We start from the raw sequence: 20,927 nt of genomic DNA, 5'->3' as shown, positions 1-20,927 counted from the left end.
GGGACAGAGAAACATCATCTTCTAAGGCTCCCAATTAAAGCTATATGGAAACATGGCAGGGTTTTCCCTGGATAACTTTGAATTGATTAGTATTTTCCATTAACCTACTTCATAGGATTATGGTGAACAAAGTACATTTTTCACCATCTAGTAAAAGGAAGTTATTATTTTCCTATTATGCTCACTATGCACTCTACACCTCCAGACAAACTGGATTCCTTTGCCCCGTGAACATTCAACGTACTGCCTCTAACTCAAAGAAGGGTCCTCTATCTATTACGACACAATACCGCTATTCTCTTTTCCTGGAATTCTCTCCCTTCCCACTCTTTGCCTACTCATCCTTTACAGTCTAGCTGATATGGCAACTCCTCTATGAAGCCTTTCCTGGTTGGTAATGAATGACCTGACCCAACTCCCTAGACCTTCCACAGAAAATGTGTGAGGGATGTGAACACTGTTTTCACTGTCACACTCAATTCATCTGTTGATTATTTTTGCTGAATCACTTCCCAACCTCTTTTCTTTTTCATTCTATCATAAAGGAAAGTTCTTTGGGAAGGGGAGAAGGATATTTTTGGAAATGAGGTCATGAGAAAAAAAGCTATTCATTTTTTTTTCCTGAAAGACTATTTTAGAGAGTAACAAAATGAAGTCAAGAAACTCAGCAAGTACCATTTTAGGGACATGGTCAGAATTCAGAGGGTCCAAGTAAACAGATGAAGTGAAAGCAACTATTCTTATTAGACATTTAGCTGTAAATAGGGGCAGGGGAGAAGGTTGATTGGTGGAATAGGGAGAGACAAGACAGTAGCTTGAAGGTACTGAAGGATCAAGAAATTGTTTTTAGAATGGGGAGACCCAGACATGTTTGTAGACAGGGGGAAAAGCTAGAAGGGAAAAACGGAGGATGAGACACTTATCTAATGAAGTTCCCAATAGGTCTGACAGTGAGCTACTGGAACCTCAAACAGGGCACCCTCCACTGGTCAGCTCAGTCTTCCTAAGTTTACTTGTCTAAGCTACTCCTTACTTGGGAGTTTGCTGTGGGAGCATCAAGGACTGCAGTCTAGATCAGAGATTCTGAACCTGGGGTCTATGAACTTTTTTTTTTTTAAAGTATTTTTATATATATAGGGGCAGCAAGATGGAGAGTACTGCGCTTGAATTCAGGAAGGCTCATCTTCCTGAGTTCAAATCTGGTCTCAGACACTTACTGGCTATCTGACTTTGGGCAAGTCACTTGACTCTGTTGGACTCAGTTTCCTCATCCATGAAATGAGCTGGAGAAGAAAATGGCAAACTAGTCTAGTGTCTTTGCCAAGAAAATACCAAATGGGGTCATAAAGAGTAAGACATGAATGAAACAACTGAACAATTTTAATACAATTTGACTATTTTGATAAGCATATTTCAACAGAATTCCAACTCTATTTTAATTAACAAAGAACTACAATCCTTTGTAATCCTACTATTGTAAGTAAGCACTTATAAACATTATTCCATTATTCCATGGCTTCACCTGACTGCCAATGGACTTGATAAAAAAAAATGTCTAAAAACTTGTAGACAAACGGAGGGGGATGGGCTGACACATTTCCTGTTTCCTGAGGAAAGCTCTCCGGGATCTTACCTGAAAGTTCTCAGCAATCCGAGCTGGGGTGACCGACTTGGGGATCACGACCACTTGTCTTTGGATGTGGAACCTGATCAGAACCTGCAGTCAGAAAAAAGAGGCACAACATTCTTCCCTGATGTAACTGGGGCCCCAGGAACTTTAGTAGGAGTCAGATCCCTTATTCTTTAAGACAAATTATTCCACAGAATAAAAGCATTCCCTTTTGCCATTTACATTTGGAAGTATGGGTAGAACTGAGCTTATTCAGATCGAAGTGTTGGGGGGTGGGGAAGGAAGCCCCAAGCAGAACTTTCAGTTAGTACTGGCAAAAATGACGCCAAAGGCAGAAGCATGAAGACCTGTAGGTGGCAACAACCCCCCAGTACCTGGGCTGTGGTTTTTTGGTGCTTTGCTGCAATGGCCTGGATCCTAGAGTCATTCAGGAGAGAAGGGTCCTCCGGCTTGGCCCTAGGAATGAGAAGATATTAAATATGCATAGGCACTCTTAATTAATTTCAAATTTTACCTTTTAAATGAAAAGTGGTAACTCCAATGATTCCTTACTGAAACCCTTTAAGACAAGGGTATATTATTTGCTCCATCTGGAGCTAGGAAAAGAAAAGGATTTCCCAAGCAACCCCTTTCTACTCCCAAGATATACTATACCCTTAGAACTTTGTACAAACTTGCCTAATATTGGGTCACTGAGCTAAACTTCTCCTAGAAGAGCAAGAAATCTTGTTGGTAGTGGTTTAGTATGAAGGGAAGAATGCTGGTATGGAAATCAAAAGGCCCTTATTAAAATTCTAAATCTGCTTCTCATTGCCTGTGTGACCTTGGGCAAGTTACTTATAACTTCTCTGGACCTTAGTTTCTAATTTGTGAAACTGGTCACCTCTAGGAGGTCATTTTTTAGTTTTGGGTTGTTTTTTTATTTGAGAGGAAGAAAGAGCTGTTATTTCACTAGGGTAAAGAACTCGGGTGGAAAAGTTCTTTAGCAATAGATTGGCAACTTGTTTAAGACTTACAGTCTCAGAGAATCTGCCCATGCTGGCATGCGTCTACATTTAGACTCAAGTTTTCCTGGCTCAAAGATGGGTCCTCTAACTTCTACTAGTCAATAATAACTATTCTATGAAATAATCAATGGTTAAATCCTGAACCCACCCTTCCACTCCTCAATAAAACCAACACAGGTTCTAACTTGCTGTGCAGCCCCCAAAAGCATTTCCCTTGGAATGAACATTTTCTTGAGACAGTTAATTATGATTCCAAAGATTCCTTACCATGGCCGATCTGGAGAACCAAGGGGACTGTAGGCTGTCACTACAATGCCCTTGGACTGGCAATATGCAATCAACTTCTCTTGGGTGAGATAGGGATGGCACTCGATCTGTAAATCAAAAAGTATTGTAACAAGTCAATGACTTGCTCCAAGATACAACCCAATCACATCCTGAACCACTGATCCTGAATTTTTCCTCTCCCTACTAATGATTTTTTAATAGGTGGATAACCATGAATTCTATTTCCTGGTTTTTAAATGTCTACAAAGGGCCATATGGTTCAAACTTACAGGTTAAGGGCACTATCTTTTCTTTATAGTTTACCTGGTTAACTGCTGGCTCATGCTTCAGCCCCGGCTTGTTCAAGAGCTTTTCAATTTGGAAGTGGTTGAAGTTGGAGACTCCAATGGCCTTGACCAATCCCACATCCACCAATTCTTCCATGGCCTGAAAAGAGAAGGGTAGATGAATGACTAAAACATTTCTTGAAACCAAAGTGAAGCCAAAGAATGTTGTGGCCAAACTCCAGAACTATCAAATAAAAGAGAAAATCCTGCTAGTAGCCAGAAAGAAACAATTTAAGTACCAAGGAGACACAGTAAGGATTATGCAGGACCTGGCTGCATCAACATTAAGGGATCGAAAGGCCTGGAACAAGATATTCCAAAGAGCAAGGGAGCTTGGAATGCAGCCAATAATCCACTATCCTGCAAAGCTGAGTCTTCTTTTTCAGGGGAAAAGACAGACATTTAACGAAATGGAAGAAGTCCAAAAATTCCTGATGAAAAGACCAGAGCTAAATAGTAAATTTGGACATCAAACAAGAGGTTCAAGAGACACAAGAAAAGGTTAAAAAAAAGGGGGTAAAGAAAAAAACTGCTATCCAATAAGGTGAAACTGGCTATATCCCAGCATGATAAAAAGATTCTCATAACTCTTAAGAACTGTAACTCTTAACAGAAAGAATATACCTAGCCAGAAGTGATGGACACTCACGACTTATCCATGAGACAGCTATCCAATGGGATGAAACTGGCTATAATCCCACTTGGGAGAAAGACTATAATAACTCTCAAGAATTGTAACTCTATTGGATAGAACACTTAGCTAGGAGTGATGGATATTCAGAATTTTCTATGACTCACATAGAATGATTTAAAAACACCTCCTCCTTAAAAAGGGGGACAGGAAGGAGGGGATGGAATGGGGTAAATCTTATTACATTAAGAGGTACAAAAGACCTATGGTAATAGAGGGGAAGAAGGGAGGAGATGAGAAACACCTGGATCTTCCTCTCATCAGACTTGGCTTAAAGTTAACTTATACACATACTCAGTTAACTTAAAAAAATCTTACCTTTCAAGTATTAAAAGGGGAAAAGGGGAGGGGGGAATGGAGAAAGGGAGGGGGAGAAAAAGGGGAAAAAGGAAAAGGGAAAGAAAGGGGAGGTGGTAGATATAGGAGGGCAAACACACTGAAGGGAGTGGTATTCAGAAATAAAATACTGGGGAATACGGATAAAGGGAAAAAAGGGGGGAATATAAACAGAGGGAAGATAGCATGGAGGGCAATAAAGACTTAGCAATTATAACTTTGAATGTGAATGGGGTGAAATCTCCATTAAAACATAATCAAATAGCAGAGTGGATTATATGCTGCTTACAAGAAACTCATTTGAAGCAGAGAGATACATATAAAGGTAAAAGGTTGGGGAGATATATATATATGTTTTTTTAATTAAAGATTTTATTTATTTTGAGTTTTACAATTTTCCCCCCAATCTTACTTCCCTCCCCCACCCCTACAGAAGGCAATTTTGTCAGTTTTTACATTGTTTCCATGGTATACATTGATCCACACTGAATGTGATGAGAGAGAAATCATACCCCCAAGGAAGAAAAATAAAGTACAAGAGATAGCAAGATCAGACAAGAAAATATCAGTTTTTTTCCCCTAAATTAAAGGTAATAGTCCTTGGTCTTTGTTCAAACTCCACAGTTCTTTCTCTGGACACAGATGGTATTCTCCATTGCAGACAGCTCCAAATTGTCCCTGACTGTTGCACTGATGGAATGAACAAGTCCATTAAGGTTGAACATCACCCCCAGGTTGCTGTTAGGGGGTACAATGTTTTTCTGGTTCTGCTCATCTCACTCAGCATCAGTTCATGTAAATCCTTCCAGGCTTCCCTGAATTCCCATCCCTCCTGGTTTCTAATAGAACAATAGTGTTCCATTACATATATATACACCACAGTTTGTGGAGCAAAATATATTTTGTTTCAGCTGAAGTGAAAAAATCAGGGGTGGCAATCCTTATCTCAGACAAAGCAGCAGCAAAAATAAGATAGCGTTAAAAGAGATAAGGAAGGAAACTATATCCTCCTAAAAGGTACCAGAGACAATAAAGTGATTCAATCCTGAATATATATGCACCCAATGGAACAGCATCCAAATTCTTAGAGAAGTTGAAAGAGCTACAGGAAAGCATAGACAGCAAAACTCTTACTAATGAGAGACCTCAACCTCCCACTCTCAGATTTAGATAAATCAAATCATAAAATAAACAAGAAGTTAAGGAGGTAAACAGATTGCTAGAAAACCTAGAGATGATAGACTTATGGAGGAAACTGAATAGGGATAGAAAGGAATATACCTTTTTCTCTGCAGTACATGGCACTTATACAAAAATTGACCATGTACTCGGGCATAAAAACCTAATGATCAACTGCAGAAAAGGCAGAAATAGTGAATATATCTCTCTCAGATCATAATGCAATAAAAGTCATATGCAATATTGGGCCAGGGACATATAGCCCCAGAACTAATTGGAAACTAAATAACCTCACTTTAAAGAATGAATGGATCAAACAACAAATTATAGAAAGAATTTTATCCTAGATAATGACAATAATGAAACAACATACCAAAACCTATGGGATTCACTCAAAGCAGCTGTCAGGGGATATATTATATATCTTTAAATGCCTACATGAATAAATTAGAGAAAGAGGAAATAAATGAACTAAATATGCACCTAAAATTAAAAAAAAGAACAAATTAAAAATACCTAATTAAATACCAAATTAGAAATTCTAAAAATTAGAGGAGAAATTAATAAAATTGAAAGCAAAAAAACTATTGAGTTAAATAAATAAAACCAAGAGTTGGTTTTATGAAAAAACCAATAAAACTGATAAACCTCTGGTCAATTTGATTAAAAAAAAGAGAAGGAAACCAAATTGCTAGTATCATAAATGAAAAAGGTGAACTCACCACTAATAAGGAGGAAATTAAAGTAATAATTCAGAATTATTTTGCTCAACTCTATGCCAATAAATTTGACAATCTAAGTGAAATGGATGAATATTTACAAAAATATAAGTTGCCCAGGTTAAATGAAGAGGAGATTAAATACCTAGACAACCCTACCTCTGAAAAAGAAATTCAACAAGTCATCATTGAACTCCATAAGTAAAAATCTCCAGGGTCTGATGGATTGGATTCACAAGTGAATTCTACCAAACATTTAAGGAACAATTGGTTCCAATTCTATATAAACTCTTTGGAAAAAATAGGGGAAGATGGAACTCTGCCTAACTCTTTCTATGACACCAATATGGTGCTGATACCTAAACCAGGAAGAGTTAAAAAAAGAAAGAAAATTATAGACCTATCTCTCTGATGAATATAGATGCAAAAATCTTAAACAAAATCTTAGCAAAACGATTACAACAAGTTATCAATAGGATAATACATTTTGACCAAACAGGATTTATCCCAGGAATGCAGGGTTGGTTCAATATTAGGAAAACTGTTTAATTAATTATATCAACAAGAAACCTATCAGAAATTATATGATTATATCAATAGATGCTGAAAAATCCTTTGACAAAATACAGCACCCATTCCTACTAAAAACACTAGAGAGTGTAGGAATGAATGGATTGTTCCTTAGAATAATAAGCAGTATCTATCTGATAGCATCAACAAACATTATATTCAACAGGGAGAGACTAGAGGCATTCCCAATAAGATCAGGGGTGAAACAAGGGTGCCCATTATCACCACTACTATTCAATATCATATTAGAAATGTTAACTTCAGCAATTAGAGAAGAAAAAGAAATTGAAGGAATTAGAATTGGGAAGGAAGAGACAAAACTCTCACTCTTTGCAGATGACATGATGGTCTATCTAGAGAATCCCAAGAAATCATCCAAAAAAACTACTGGAAACAATTAGCAATTTTAGCAAAGTTGCAGGATATAAAATAAACCCTCATAAATCCTCAACTTTTCTATATATGACTAGCAAGAAACAGCAGGAAGAGCTAGAAAGAGAAATTCCATTCAAAGTAACCTCAGACAGTGTAAAATACTTGGGAGTCTATTTGCCAAGACAGACTCAGAATCTTTTTGAAAACAATTATAAAACACTTCTCACACAAATTAAATCAGATTTAAATAACAGGGCAAATATCAACTGCTCATGGATAGGTAGAGCTAATATAATAAAAATAACAATTCTACCAAAACTAAAGTGCCCTACCAATCAAGATTCCAAAAAATTACTTTAATGAGTTAGAAAAAGTTGTAAGTAAATTCATATGGAGAAATAAAAAGTCGAGAATTTCCAGAGATTTAATGAAAAAAAGTGCAAAAGAAGGTGGCTTAGCCCTACCTGATCTAAAATTATATTATAAAGTATCAGTCATCAAAACTGTCTGGTATTTATTGGCTAAGAAACAGTGTGGTGGATCAGTGGAATAGACTAGGTGCAATAGCAGGAAATGATTATAGTAATCTGCTGTTTGATTAACCCAAAGAGTCCAGCTGTTGGAATAAAAACTCTCTCTTTGATAAAAACTGCTGGGAAAATTGGATGGAAGAAACTTAGATTAGACCAACACCTCACACCCTATACCAAGATAAGATCCAAATGGATACAGGATTTAGACAAAACAAAAATACTATAAGCAAACTAGAAGATCAAGGACTAGTTTACCTGTCAGATCTATGGAAAGGGAAGCAGTTTATGACCAAGGAAGAGATAGAGAACATCACTAAAAACAAACTAGATGATTTCGATTACATTAAATTAAAAAGCTTTTGCAGACAAAACCACTGTAACCAAGATCAAAAGAAATGTAGTAAACTGGGAAACAATCTTTAAACTAATGTTTCTGACAAAGGATTCATTCCTAAAATAAAGAGAATTGAGTCAAATTAAAATAAAAAGCCATTCCCCAATTGACAAATGGTCAAAGGATATTTTGAAAGGTAATTTACAGACAAGAAGATCAAAACAGTCCGTAGTCATATGAAAACATGCTCTAAATCATTACTTATTAGAGAAAATGCAAATTAAAGCTTCTCTGAGGTACCACCTCACACCTCTCAGACTGGCCAATATGACCAGAAAGGATAATGATCATTGTTGGAAGGGATGTGGGAAATCTGGGACACTATTACATTGTTGGTGGAGCTATGAACTCATCCAACCTTTCAAAAATGTGCCTACCCTTTGATCCAGCAATACCACTATGGGTCTATACCCTGAAAAGATGATGAAAAATGGTAAAAACATCACTTGTACAAAAATATTCATAGCAGCCCTGTTTGTGGTGGCAAAGAATTGGAAATCAAGTAAATGTCCTTCAATTGGGGAATGGCTTAGCAAACTGTGGTCTATGTATGTGATGGAACACTATTGTTTTATTAGAAACCAGGAGGGATGGTAATTTGGGGAAATCTGGAGGGATTTACATGAACTGATGCTGAGTGAGATGAACAGAACCAGAAGAACATTGTACACCCTAACAGGAACATGGGGGTGATGATCAACCTTGATGGACTTGCTCATTCTCTCAGTGCAGGCACAATCAGGGACAGTTTGGTGTTGTCTGCAATGGAGAATACCATCTGTATCCAGAGAAAGAACTGTGGAGTTTGAACAGAGACCAAGGACTATTACCTTTAATTTAGAAAAAAAAAAAAAACCCTGATATCTTGTTGTCTGATCTTGCTATCTCTTATACTTTTTGTTTCTTCCTTAAGGATATGATTTCTCTCTCATCACATTCAATTTGGATCAATGTATACCATGGAAACAATGTAAAGATTGGCAAATAGCCTTGTGTGGGGGGAGGGAAGTAAGATTAGGGGAAAAATTGTAAAACCCAAAATAAATAAAACCTTAAAAAAAAAGAAACCAGATTGAAGGAGGAGAAAGTAGGGAAGATATCTGAACGATGCCTCATTTTTTTTTCAGTGAAGTATGAAGCAAGATCTCTAACAAGGGTTGGGGAGGGGATGCAATAGGACGTTTAATAAGGGATGAGAAGGTGTGAGAAAAAGCTACCAGGGAAAATGGCTAAGTGAACAGATTTCATTTCTGTCTTGCTTCTTACCAAGATCTGATTCTGATAATTTGTATTATTACTATCTTTTATAGATCATCACTCATTCCTAATTTCCTATGAGAAAGTTCATGTCTACTCAATCCTAAAAAAACTTCCCTTCTGTCTGCAGCCTATGTCATATTTCATTAAAGTTGTGTATAACCAATTCCCCTCCTTTCTCCTCAGCTTCTTTAATCTGGTTGCTCTTCCTACTGATCTGACACTAGTCTCTTAAAGTCCCTTAACAACCATCTAATTGCCAAATGTTAAAAGCAATTTTAAAAACAAACAAAAATACAAGCAATTTTTAATCTTCCTTCTTTACCTCTCCTGCTTGCCTATGTTTTTACTGTATGTTCCTTCCTCTCATGGACTTATACCTATTATTCACTGGTTCTCCTCTTACCTCACTGACTGCTTTTCTATCTCCTTCACTAACAACTTGTCATCTTCCCAAACTCAAATGTAGGTGCTATCTAAGGATCTCTCTTTGGCCACCCTTGGCAATCCCATTCAATCTCAAGTGTTTTGTTACCATTCCTAAGCAAATGATTTCCAAATCTGTATCTATAGCCTCAGACTTGGGAGTTAGAAAGACTAGGTCAAATCTGGCTTCAGACAGTTCTTGGATGGGTGACTTAACCTGATCACCTCAGTTTCCTCATTTGTAAAATGAGGGTAATAAAATAGCGCCTACACCCAGGTTGTTGTGAGGCTCAAATGAGATATTGGTAAAAATCATTAGCAATAAATAAATGTTACCTGTGATGATGATGGGTAAAAAGAGAGTGTTATTAGCCTACTAGATATATTCTAAAGACCCTTCTAGCTCTCATCCTAATATTCTGCTGTCAATCACAAACTATAGAACTGATCTAACCCTCTAGTACCTCAAATTGAAAATACCAAAAACTGAACTTATGATCTTTCTTCCTAATCTCAATCTTCCTTCCTAATATCACCATTTATCCAAGTTTCTATGTTTGATACTGAGAGAATGGAAAGAGTCAATTGGAATCAAATCTTATCAATGGTTTCTCACAATTATCTGTGGCATCTCCAACCATCCATCAGACATCTAGAACTGGATTTCCTATAGACATATAGAAAACTCAATATGCCCCAGACTGAATACATTATTATCTTTTCCCCACCTTCCTAACTTCCCTATTCTTGTTGAGGTTACCATCATCTTTTCAAGTACCCAGGCTTGCAAATCTACATGTCATGCTGGACCTTTACTCTCTCTATATCTGATTTGTTGCCAAAGATCTGTATAGTTCCCCTTCACAGCTTCTTTTCAACATGCCCCCCCTTTCTCCTTTGACCCTGCTACCATCTTGAGGTCTGCCGCGATCTTGATCAGTTTATGTCTGGCTTATTGCCATAGTCTGTTGGTGAGTCTGAAGGACTCAGATCCCTCCTCACTCGGGTTCATATTCCACTCAACTGTCAAAATAATAAAAAGCTCTGACCATCTCCTCTCCCAAAGTCACATTCCCAACTCAATCTACTGTAGTAGCTCTTTGCATCTCCAGGATCAGATAAAAAAAAATCCTAGTTTTTATTCAGAGTTCTTAATGATCCACCTCCTACTTTCCCAATCTTCTTACACTCTGCGCCACCTTCAATAAGAAGCCTTTCCTTTTTAGGCCCTCCGTGACTGGTCCCCTACCCTTCAAGTCTTCTTATATCTTCCATTCCCCAGCCCCAACGTACCCCTCAATCTTACCTTTTATGGGAAGTCTTTCCCAATGGCCCTTGGTACTAGTGCCTTACTTCTGCTAATTATCACCAATGTAACCTGTAAATAGTTGTTTTTATGCTTTCTGTTCCATTTAGGACTGTGAGTTCCTAGAGAATAGGGCTGGGTTTTTTTGCCTGTGTATCCCTGAGACTTAACACAGTTCCTATTACTATGTGAGTCTAATAGGTGTTATTTACTGTCTCATTTCACAGGCCCTTTACTATCCACAGGAACAAATATAAAAGTTTAGTAACAGTTCTGCCCACATAATTCTCATCCTCTCCAGATTTCTATGAGCCACAATCATTCTTAACACCATTCTTTTGACCTTGCATGCTGCTTTTCTGCTCCAAAGTCTTTCGTAGTATTATGACTACTTTCTCATTTTTGCCTTTACTCAAGTTCTTTCCTAGTCTTGGAATGCCCCTTCTTCCCTCTGTTCGAACTCTTCTATCTTTTAACAAATGCTACCTCTTCCCTGAAGCTTTATCTGTTCATCTGGCAAGAACATTCTCCTTTGGAATTCAAACTTCTATTTTACTCTCGAAATCACATCTCATATAATGTCAAATGCTACAGTTATCTGTGTAATGTATCTCATCTCCCCTGTAAGACCTGAAGTTTCATGAAGACAGGAACCATGTCATCAAAAAGATATACTTCCCCAGTCACTTAAGGACAATGCTCTGCATTTGAGGGCTTAATAATGTTTATTGAATGAATGAATAAAAGCCAAGCCAGATTCTGCAAAGGAAAAGGAAACTAACCTAAAAAATCTAATAGGGGGTCATGTGGAAACAAATACATGGCTGAAAGATACAGTGAGACAACAGTTCTCCAGCAAAGATCTTAAAAATAATTTTCGAGTCATACCCCAAGAGACCAAATGAAAAATGATCAGCCTTACCGTCCATGTGTCCACAAAGTCTGTGTTACTGGGAACTACATTGCCCTTGTCATCCAGTGGGAAAAGATCCTTTCCGGCCTGCCATGGACAAAATACACCAACAAATTAAAATTCATAAGACATTTCCCCCCCTTAAATGACTTTCTTTTTTCTGAAAAAAAAAAAAAAAACAAACAAAACAACAACAACAACATAGGAAACTATACCAAACCTAAGTAGCCATCTCCTTATACTATATATACTCCTCATCCTATACTATCCTATATCTATATACCATATCTATATCTTTGAAAACATATATTTTATGTGTGTGTGTGTGTGCCCCCAACAAGCCAATTCAATTTAATGAAGCCCAATATTCAGAGATAGGTTCTTAGAAAGCTTATTTCAAATCATTTCTAACAAAAAATTCAGCATAAATACACAAAAATATTCTGTAGTAAGATATTAATGTACTAAACAAAGAAATTAGAGGTCGCCAAAGGACCAGGAAGTACCCATGAAGAAAGTCACCAGGACTCAAGAGCTTTGGCAATTTCTCTCTGGATTGCTATTGATAAGTCACCAACTCTCATAACAACATTTTCTTTTATCTTTAAATATTAAAGACAACTTTCCCTCCACCTCATTCTCAGAAAAGTCTCATTCTATTTCCCCTTCAGAAACTATGCTGTACATTTTGATCTACTCTAGAAATAGGGGGCTGCTTGATGTACCTTAAATCCTGTAGGCCAATGAACAAGGTAGAGATCCAAGTAATCCAACTTCAAATCACTCAGAGTTTTCTGGCAGGCTGATTTAACCAAGCTTGTATCATGGTAGGTGCACCACAGCTAGAAAGGAGAAAAAAAAAATCAGGCACCTGTTGTTGTCACTCATTACTTATTGAACTACTTTTTGTTTTCTGAGGTCCTGAGACAAAGAAACTGTTAACCTCTCAAAGAATCTAAAATGGATTCCCTCTAATTTCTATCAATGAATTTGTTTGAATTTCAGACTATAAATCTGATGGCTTTAAATGAGCTTGTTGTTATTGTTCATTTTTGAAGAGGACCAATGACATCATGGGGTGAGGTTTTGATTGCATGTGAATTGGATTCAAGTGAGGCAGAATTATACAGTCACCAACCTCACTTTCTCTTCAAGTCAAAAATCCAGTGGTGGGACAAAATTAAGATGATTGGCCATGGCACAAGGCCAAGTGGATGACCTTGGTGTCTTTCACATCTAACCAAGATCTGAGCAGTCCACAGCTCCTGCGCTTCAGCCACCTTCATGGCTGTTGGAGAATAATGTTCTCATCTGCCCATTTGGCCCAGAATGCTTGAGGTGGACACCCCTTTAATTCATTAACAAGTTTGAGACTCAGGATGTACTCTCTGAGCACTCCATAAGGAGCCTGCACAAGTTATCACCACAGGCCTGGAATGCATTTATTCTATCTTCATCTCTGCTTCTTACAATCTCTAGCTTCCTCCAAAGCTCTTCAAATTATTTTCTGACTCACACATCCTTTTCAACTACCCATTCCCAACCAAAAGAGTCCTTTCTTGATGGGGAAAAAAACAAACACTACATGTCCCCTTCTCCACATCCCCAGCACCCAACTACAGATGTTTAACTAATCAAAAATGGCGCTCCACTCTTGACTCTCTCTATTGGATGGTTCCTCCTACTAACTTTTCTAAATGCTATTATCAAGGCAAGAATTTTGGTTTAATTGGAATAAAAAAGACAAGAACAGGATTTGAATTCAAACTTCTTCTGCCTGGCCAGAAGTCAAACTATATACCTTGCTAACAATGAAGAGATCTTCCCGTTTGACAACGTTCTCTTTGATCTTCTCTTGGATGGCCTGACCCACTTCACTTTCATTCTGGTAGACATGGGCACAGTCAATGTGGCGATATCCAACATCAATTGCAGTCTTAACTGCATTAGCCACTTGGCCTGGAGGTGACTGAAAGGGAAAATAATATAAAATATGAGCTTAAACAAACTATTATTATTGATATTATTATTTCTATCCTTGAGGCCAAATTCCAAAAATCAAAAAAACTTTACAAAAGGTCTGAAACATCAGGAGGTCCTGAAGTAAGGCAAGATTTTTTTTTAAGTTTCATTTCACTTTATTTTTCAATTACATGCACAGATAGCTTTCAACAATCATCCTTTTACAACATGCTTTTGAGCCCCGCATTTCCCTCCTCCCCGGGTTAGCAAGTAATCTGATACAGTTTGTACATTTTTGTGCAAGAAAAATTAGAACAAAAAGGGAAAAAACCATGAGAAAGAAAGAAAAAAATAAGAGACTTTAAAAAAGTAAACAGACAACACAGTTTTTCTCTGGATGTAGATGGCACTGTCCATAGCTAATCTCTCAGGATTGTCCTTGATCTCTGACTGAGAAAGGCTGCATCTATCATAGTTGATCATCTCAATTTGCTATTAATGTATACAGTTCTCCTGGTTCTGTTCACTTCTGAAGCATTCCTCAATTGATGGGCATACCCTCAATTTTCAATTCTTTGTGACTACAAAAAGAGCTGCTATACATTTTTTTTTTTTTTTGGTATACGTGGGACTTTTCGCCTTTTTTAAATTATCGCTTTGGACATAGTTCCAAATTGCTCTCCAGAATGCTTCGATTAGTTCACAACTCCACCAGCAGTGTATTTGGTAGGGTCCCAGTTTTCCAACATCCTCTCCAACATTGATTATTTCTTTTTTTTTTGTCATTTTAGCCAATCTGAAAGATGTGAGGGGTATCTCAGTTGACTTAATTTGCATTTTTTTGATCAGTAATGATTTGGATTATTCTTTCACCTATTTTATTTTATATTTTATATTGTCTGCAGTTACTTTAAAAGGAATTTTTCTTTCTATCTCTTGCCGCTTGGCTTTGTTAGTCATATTTAGAAATGTTGATGATTTATGTGGGTTTATTTTATAGTGTACTCCTTTGCTAAAGTAGTTAATTGATCCAAATTTTTTTTTACTAATTTCCTAGGATTCTCTAAGTATACCATCATACCATTTCTGAAGAGTGAAAGTTTTATTTCCTCATTGCCTAATCTAATTCTTCCAATTTCTTTTTCTTCTCTTATTGCTAAAGTTAATATTTCTAATATTGACTAATAGTAGAGATAATGGGCATACTTGTCTCACCCCTGATCTAATTGGAAATGCCTGTTAGGTTATTCCCATTACATATAATGCATGCTGATGCTTATCATTTTTAAGGAAAACTCCATTTATTCCTATGTTCTTCTAGTGCTTAAAAAATTTCTTTTTTATTTAAGGCAATGGGATTAAGTAACTTGCCCAAGGACACACAGCTAGGTAATTATTAAGTGTCCGAGGCTGCATTAGAACTCAGGTCCTCCTGACTCCAGGGCCAGTGCTCTATCTATTGCACCACCTAGATGCCTCTCTTCTAGTGTTTTTAAGAGGAAAAGGTGCTGTATTTTGTCAAATACTTTTTTAGCATCTAGTGTGATAATCATATGATTTGATCAACTATGATGATTGCTTTTTCTAATATTGAACCATTCCTGCCTATGTAGTTTAAATCCTATCTGATCTCAGTATATATTATCCTAGGGATAAATTGCTGTGATCTTGGCTAAATTTAATTTAAAATTTTTCATCAATATTCATTAGGGAGATAGGTCTATAATTTTGTCTGTTTTGGCTCTTCCTGGTTTAAGTATCAGCATAATGTTGGAATCATAAAAGGAATTTGGCAAACCTTCTCCTATTTTTTCCAAATAGCTTAACATAATTAGAATTAATTACTCTTTAAATGTTTGGTAGAATTCACTTGTGAATCTGTCTGATCCTGAAGATTATTTTCTTAAGGAGTTTATTGATGGCTTGTTCAATTTCTCTTTCTGAAATGAGGTTAAGTATTTTATTTCCTCTCTGTTAATCTGTGCAGTTTATATTTTTTGTAAATATGCATCCATCTCACTTACATTGGAAGATTTGTTGGAATACAGTTGGGAAAAAAAAGCTCCAAGTTATTACCTTCCTTTCCTCTTCAATGATGGTGAGCTAGGATTAAATTTTAAGAGCTATGGACTAATAAATTCTGAGCTATCACTACTTATATGGCCCTGGATAAATCACTGAACCCTTTCCTAGGTCTCTTTAAAGAGAAGAGGTGGAAAACAGATGCCCCTTCTAACTCTAAAACTATGACCTTAAGAAAGGAACCAGGCAAAACTGGCACAGTAGAAATTCAGTCTCAAAACACTTAACTGTGTTACCATGGACAAGTCAGTTAATCCTAGTTGCCTCCAAAAACAAAACAAAACAAAACAAAAAACCCAACAAGTAAAAGATTAAAAAAAATTACACTATGACCAGATGTGCTAAAAAAAAGGCCCACCCTAGTCCCACTTCTTCTATGAGCATTTTCCTAATTGTTTCTATCCTCTCATCTCCAATCAGGGTTGCCTATGGCATATAAACCATTCTTGAGTCTATAAGATATATATATAGTAGTCTCTTTGTGCTTTCACATGTAAAGGTCTTATTCCCCCAAATAGAGAAAAAAAGGGATCATAATTTTATTTCTCTGGAAGACCACCTAGCCCAATCCCTTTATTTTATAGACATGAAACTGAGGCCCACCAATTTAATGCCTTGTTGGGAGTTATACAGATAGTTATAGAACTGGATTCACAACCACATCCTCTAAATCCAAGTCCAATTTTTTCCTGCTGTACTTTGCTGGATACATAATATCTATGGGATTTAACTGAATAAAATTATTTCAATTATAATTCCAAAATGTGCCCCAAATTTGAGGTAGCCTGTGGATTGAATCCATTTAAAACTATAACTCAAGTGGTCCATCAATTCATCTCAAGACCAGTGACCTGAGCCAGCAATATGTGACATATACCTAACCAAGCAGAGTTGTTGGATCTTCTGCCTGCAAGAAAGTTCCAGCTGCTCTGATATACTAGAAATTCCTCTCCTTGAAAGTTCAAATGCAATCTTTCCCTGGTTCCTTCCTTAAGAATCAGGGCCTGAAGGTCAGGAGAACAAGAGCCATGTTATCAGAGAATCTGAAAAGTCATTTGGTCTAAACAATCCTGAACATTCTATGGCCTTGAAAGTCACCCACAGGGAAGTGAAAACCCCTTGGTTCTCAAGACCATTCCACTGGGGAGAAGCACTTGAATGCTGGAAATTTTCCTTCAATCAGGTTAAGTTTACCTCTTTGTACCTTCGACTCACTAGAGTTTTGTACTCTGGCAAATCAGAACATGGTGGCCTCTTTTAAGATGAGAAAGTTTCAAAAGATCCTTTAAGCCCTCTTCCTATGGTTTCTGACTGTGCTCTCTGGCTTCTCAACATTGTTCTAAATCGAGTCCAGTGCTATAGTTTCCAGATACAACAGTCCTACCACCTCAATAATCTGTTCATTATTTCTCATTTGGGCTAATCAAACTGGGTGATCAATATTGAGCTTGCAATCCCACTAAAAATCTTCAGAATCAGGTGAACTGCTGTCTGGATTCTCTTTTGTCTTCTTGGACTTGTTGAGTTGATTTTATTTGGGGGGGGGAAGAAGGGTTTAAGTTTCTTATTCAATTTCATCTTTTTAGATCTGGCCCAATATTCTTGCCTTTTTTTTTTTTTTTGGAGTAAGCTATTTGACAAATCATTTATACTTCCTGCCTTTGTGTGGTGGCAAATTCAATAAACTTTCTCTCCAACTTGGGCCCAGTGCAGACCAAAATGTTCTACTCTCAGCAGGTGCATAAAAATATTTTTAAAATTGAATCAGAGCATCTTTGTTATCATTAAAGTAACCCAACAGGTAGCCTAATGAGCTGAGAGTTTTACCCTTAGCTTGATAGGGGAGGAGGGGCTAGTTTGGGAAGAGGGGCCCAAGACTGTGGTGTGCAAACAAACTACTAGGTTCACATTAACTCCCACTTACTGGCTAATTAGTCTTGCTCCTAGCAGAACACTTCAACCAGAAAGATGAAAAAGTCTTTTTTTATGGCTTCTTAAACAGGGACACTTGCCCAATACAGGGCAAAAATAATCTTTTATTTTGCCTTAATCCACTGGAAAAGTAAAAGACAAACCACTACAGTATCTTTGCCAAGAAAAATTTCAAACGGAGTTCACGGACAAGACTGAAACAATACACTAAATAAGCGAATATACATATTTTTTATGGACTGAATAAATTGAACCTTGCAATATACTTCTAATAATTTTCAATCATTCTATTGTATTCAATTATTCCAATTATTATTCCAAAATGTGTCCCAAATTTGAGGTATACTGTAGATTGAATCCATTCAAAACTATAACTCAAGAGCCTTTAACAGTGGATTTACTGGGGCGGCTAGAGCACTGGCCCTGGAGTCAGGAGTACCTGAGTTCAAATCCGGTCTCAGACACTAGCTGTGTGGCCTTGGGCAAGCCACTTAACTCCATTTGCCTTGCAAAAAAAACCAAAAACAAAAACAGCGGATTTACTGTTGTAAAAAGTACTTAACAAAAGAGAATAATATAGAGTGTGTATATATATATATATATATATTTTCTTGGACATACACACATAAATATGAATATTTACACTCCAAGTCTAGGATACTCTGTGGCAATATACCTTTTAGCCCATGCTGGTCATCCTGTTTTATTTTGCTATATATATATTGATAGTATATACAATGCTTTGATATTTGCCAAGCATGCTCCAGTTTCATTGGTCCTTCACAAGGTGATATGAAAACTATGGTTCCTATGAGATCCACTGTGAAGATGAGGAAACCTAGATGCTGGAAGAGGCTGACACAGCCCAGAAACTATCTTAACTAGAACTAACATTGCCTTCCCCTGACTTTGAGTGGTCATTTTCCTTGTATAAAGCTAGTTAAACGATTAAATCAGCAGCAGTTTGATCTTAACCACCTTCATCACAAAGTTCCTTTGTCCCATTTTTCTGGTTTCTCCCCAAAGGAGACTAGAAAAAAAAAAACACAGCACTGGGAAATGGTGAGAGGTAAGATTCTTTTCAACTTCCACCCTGTGACGCAGCTCTGACAGTGTCCCCTCAGAGAAATTCAATTGTCTCTAAGATAGGGATATGAACAAAGCTTAAATAAAATTAAGAAATGTGTTTATATTTTATGGTTTATCTCTGTCCCAAGACCATAGAGACCCTTAACTAATCAATTCAATTCAGCAAACAAAAAAATTAAATAAATAATCCTTTCAGAATTCTTACAGCTGAACCTGATTAAACTAAGGGACCTGGATGTAAGGTAGTTCATGTTGATCCCATGAGGATATGAATCTAGAGGATTCCACAGTAATGCATCAGGTTAATAGGAAAAGCAACTAGATGAGTCATTTCATTGATTTGGGGAAATCCTTGATGAAGGTCACCATGGAAACAGGTCAATGATCCTCTTTTTAATTTAAAGTTTTAAGAGTTGCCCAGACCTCAGGGTGGTCCCTTGCCCAGGAAGCCACATCCAAGGTGAGATTTGAACCTCGGTTTTCTGGGCTCTCATCCACTCCTCCAACTATGCCTCTAATTCCTTGCTCTAAACCGCAATTTAAACAACAAAATGTTTACATTTCAGGAATTATCATGAATTATCCAGTAGTTATTAGCCAACTTCACCACCTGTATAACAGCACACAAAAAGTGCTTAGTGTTTGTAGAAATAAACTTTGTATTTCTCTTTCAGCTCCTGCAAGATAGGAATAACAACAAGAAGGCCAAGAGGAAGGAGGGGCTTTTCCTATCATATGATTTAGAGGCACTTCCTCCTGGAACCCAGTCTCATTTTTCATCAAGGCTTTATTCAAGGCCCAAAGTGACCTCTTTAAGAGGGAACATTCCCTAAATTCCACCAACTTACTCAATACTTCACTTCCTCTCCAAGTTATGTGTAGACTATGTCCAGCAGACTATTAAGTTCTTTAAAGATAGGGAACATTAATAAAGGGGGGGGGGAGATATCATCCATCACATCTACTGAGAATAATCTAGAAAATGATTTACTTGCTATTCATGTTTCAAAGTTTAATCTACTGGATATAAAAAGAGTTCTGCGGAATTTGTACAAAGTTCAAGGACTATTCCCTTTAATTTAGGGGAAAAAAACCCAGATACCTTATTGTCTGATCCTTGTTATCTCTCATACTTTTTGTTTCTTCCTTAAGGATATGATTTCTCTCTCATCACACTCAATTTGGATCAATGTACAACATGGAAACAAAATAAAGACCAACAGATTGCTTTCCATGGGGGTGGGGGAGGGAAGGAAGATTGAGAGAAAAATTGTAAAACTCAAATAAAATCTTTATAGTAATAATAATAATAATAATAATAATAATAATAATAATAATAAAAAGAGTTCCTCTTAGGATGCAGCAGCCCTTTCATTTCACTTAGTGGACCAAATTTTCCAGGAAGGAAAAAAAAAGGTTCTATGCTAACTACATGCAATTTCAAAGTAATGACCAAATGTTAGTACTCTCTACTCAGTATGGTGGCAGTGCAGATTGCTGGGTTGGGAATTAGGAAAACTAAAGGTTCCCGAGTTCAGACCTGGCCTCAGACACTTCACTAGCTGTGTGACCCTGAGGAAGTCACTTCACCCTGTTTCCATCAGTTACCTCAATTGTGAAATGAGCTTAGAGGGGTGCTAGGTGGCGCAGTGGATAGAGCACCGGACCTGGGGTCAGGATTACCAGAGTTCAAATTCAACCTCAGACACTTAATAATAACTTAGCTGTGTGGCCTTGGGCAAGCCACTTAAACCCCATTACCTTGCAGAAAGTAAGGGAAAAAAAAAGAAAAAAGAAAAAAGAAATGAGCTTAGAGAAAGAAAGGCAAACCACTCTAGCAACTATCTGCCAAGAAAATACCGAATGGGATAACAAAGAGTCAGATACCCTGATATGACAGCAAGGTGGGGCA

The 20,927-nt window shown here is 37.1% G+C and overlaps 1 protein-coding gene across 1 annotated transcript in view; it reads right to left on the bottom strand.

Moving 5' to 3' along the window:
• Positions 1–20,927, bottom strand: part of AKR1B1 (aldo-keto reductase family 1 member B) — a 28,808-nt gene that overhangs the window by 5,962 nt on the left and 1,919 nt on the right. Inside the window, exons 2-8 of the mRNA XM_074193660.1 lie at positions 13,752–13,919; positions 12,676–12,792; positions 11,960–12,037; positions 3,229–3,351; positions 2,905–3,011; positions 2,005–2,086; positions 1,634–1,717 (exon numbers count right to left, since the gene is read on the bottom strand). Coding sequence (XP_074049761.1) covers positions 1,634–1,717; positions 2,005–2,086; positions 2,905–3,011; positions 3,229–3,351; positions 11,960–12,037; positions 12,676–12,792; positions 13,752–13,919 — 759 coding nt within the window. The remainder of the gene's footprint in view (positions 1–1,633; positions 1,718–2,004; positions 2,087–2,904; positions 3,012–3,228; positions 3,352–11,959; positions 12,038–12,675; positions 12,793–13,751; positions 13,920–20,927) is intronic.

The sequence above is a fragment of the Macrotis lagotis genome, chromosome 7, assembly GCF_037893015.1.
Source record: "Macrotis lagotis isolate mMagLag1 chromosome 7, bilby.v1.9.chrom.fasta, whole genome shotgun sequence".
Taxonomy (NCBI): domain Eukaryota; kingdom Metazoa; phylum Chordata; class Mammalia; order Peramelemorphia; family Peramelidae; genus Macrotis; species Macrotis lagotis.
The sequence above is the reverse complement of the archived record's forward strand: the minus strand, read 5'-3'. Positions and strand labels throughout refer to the sequence as shown.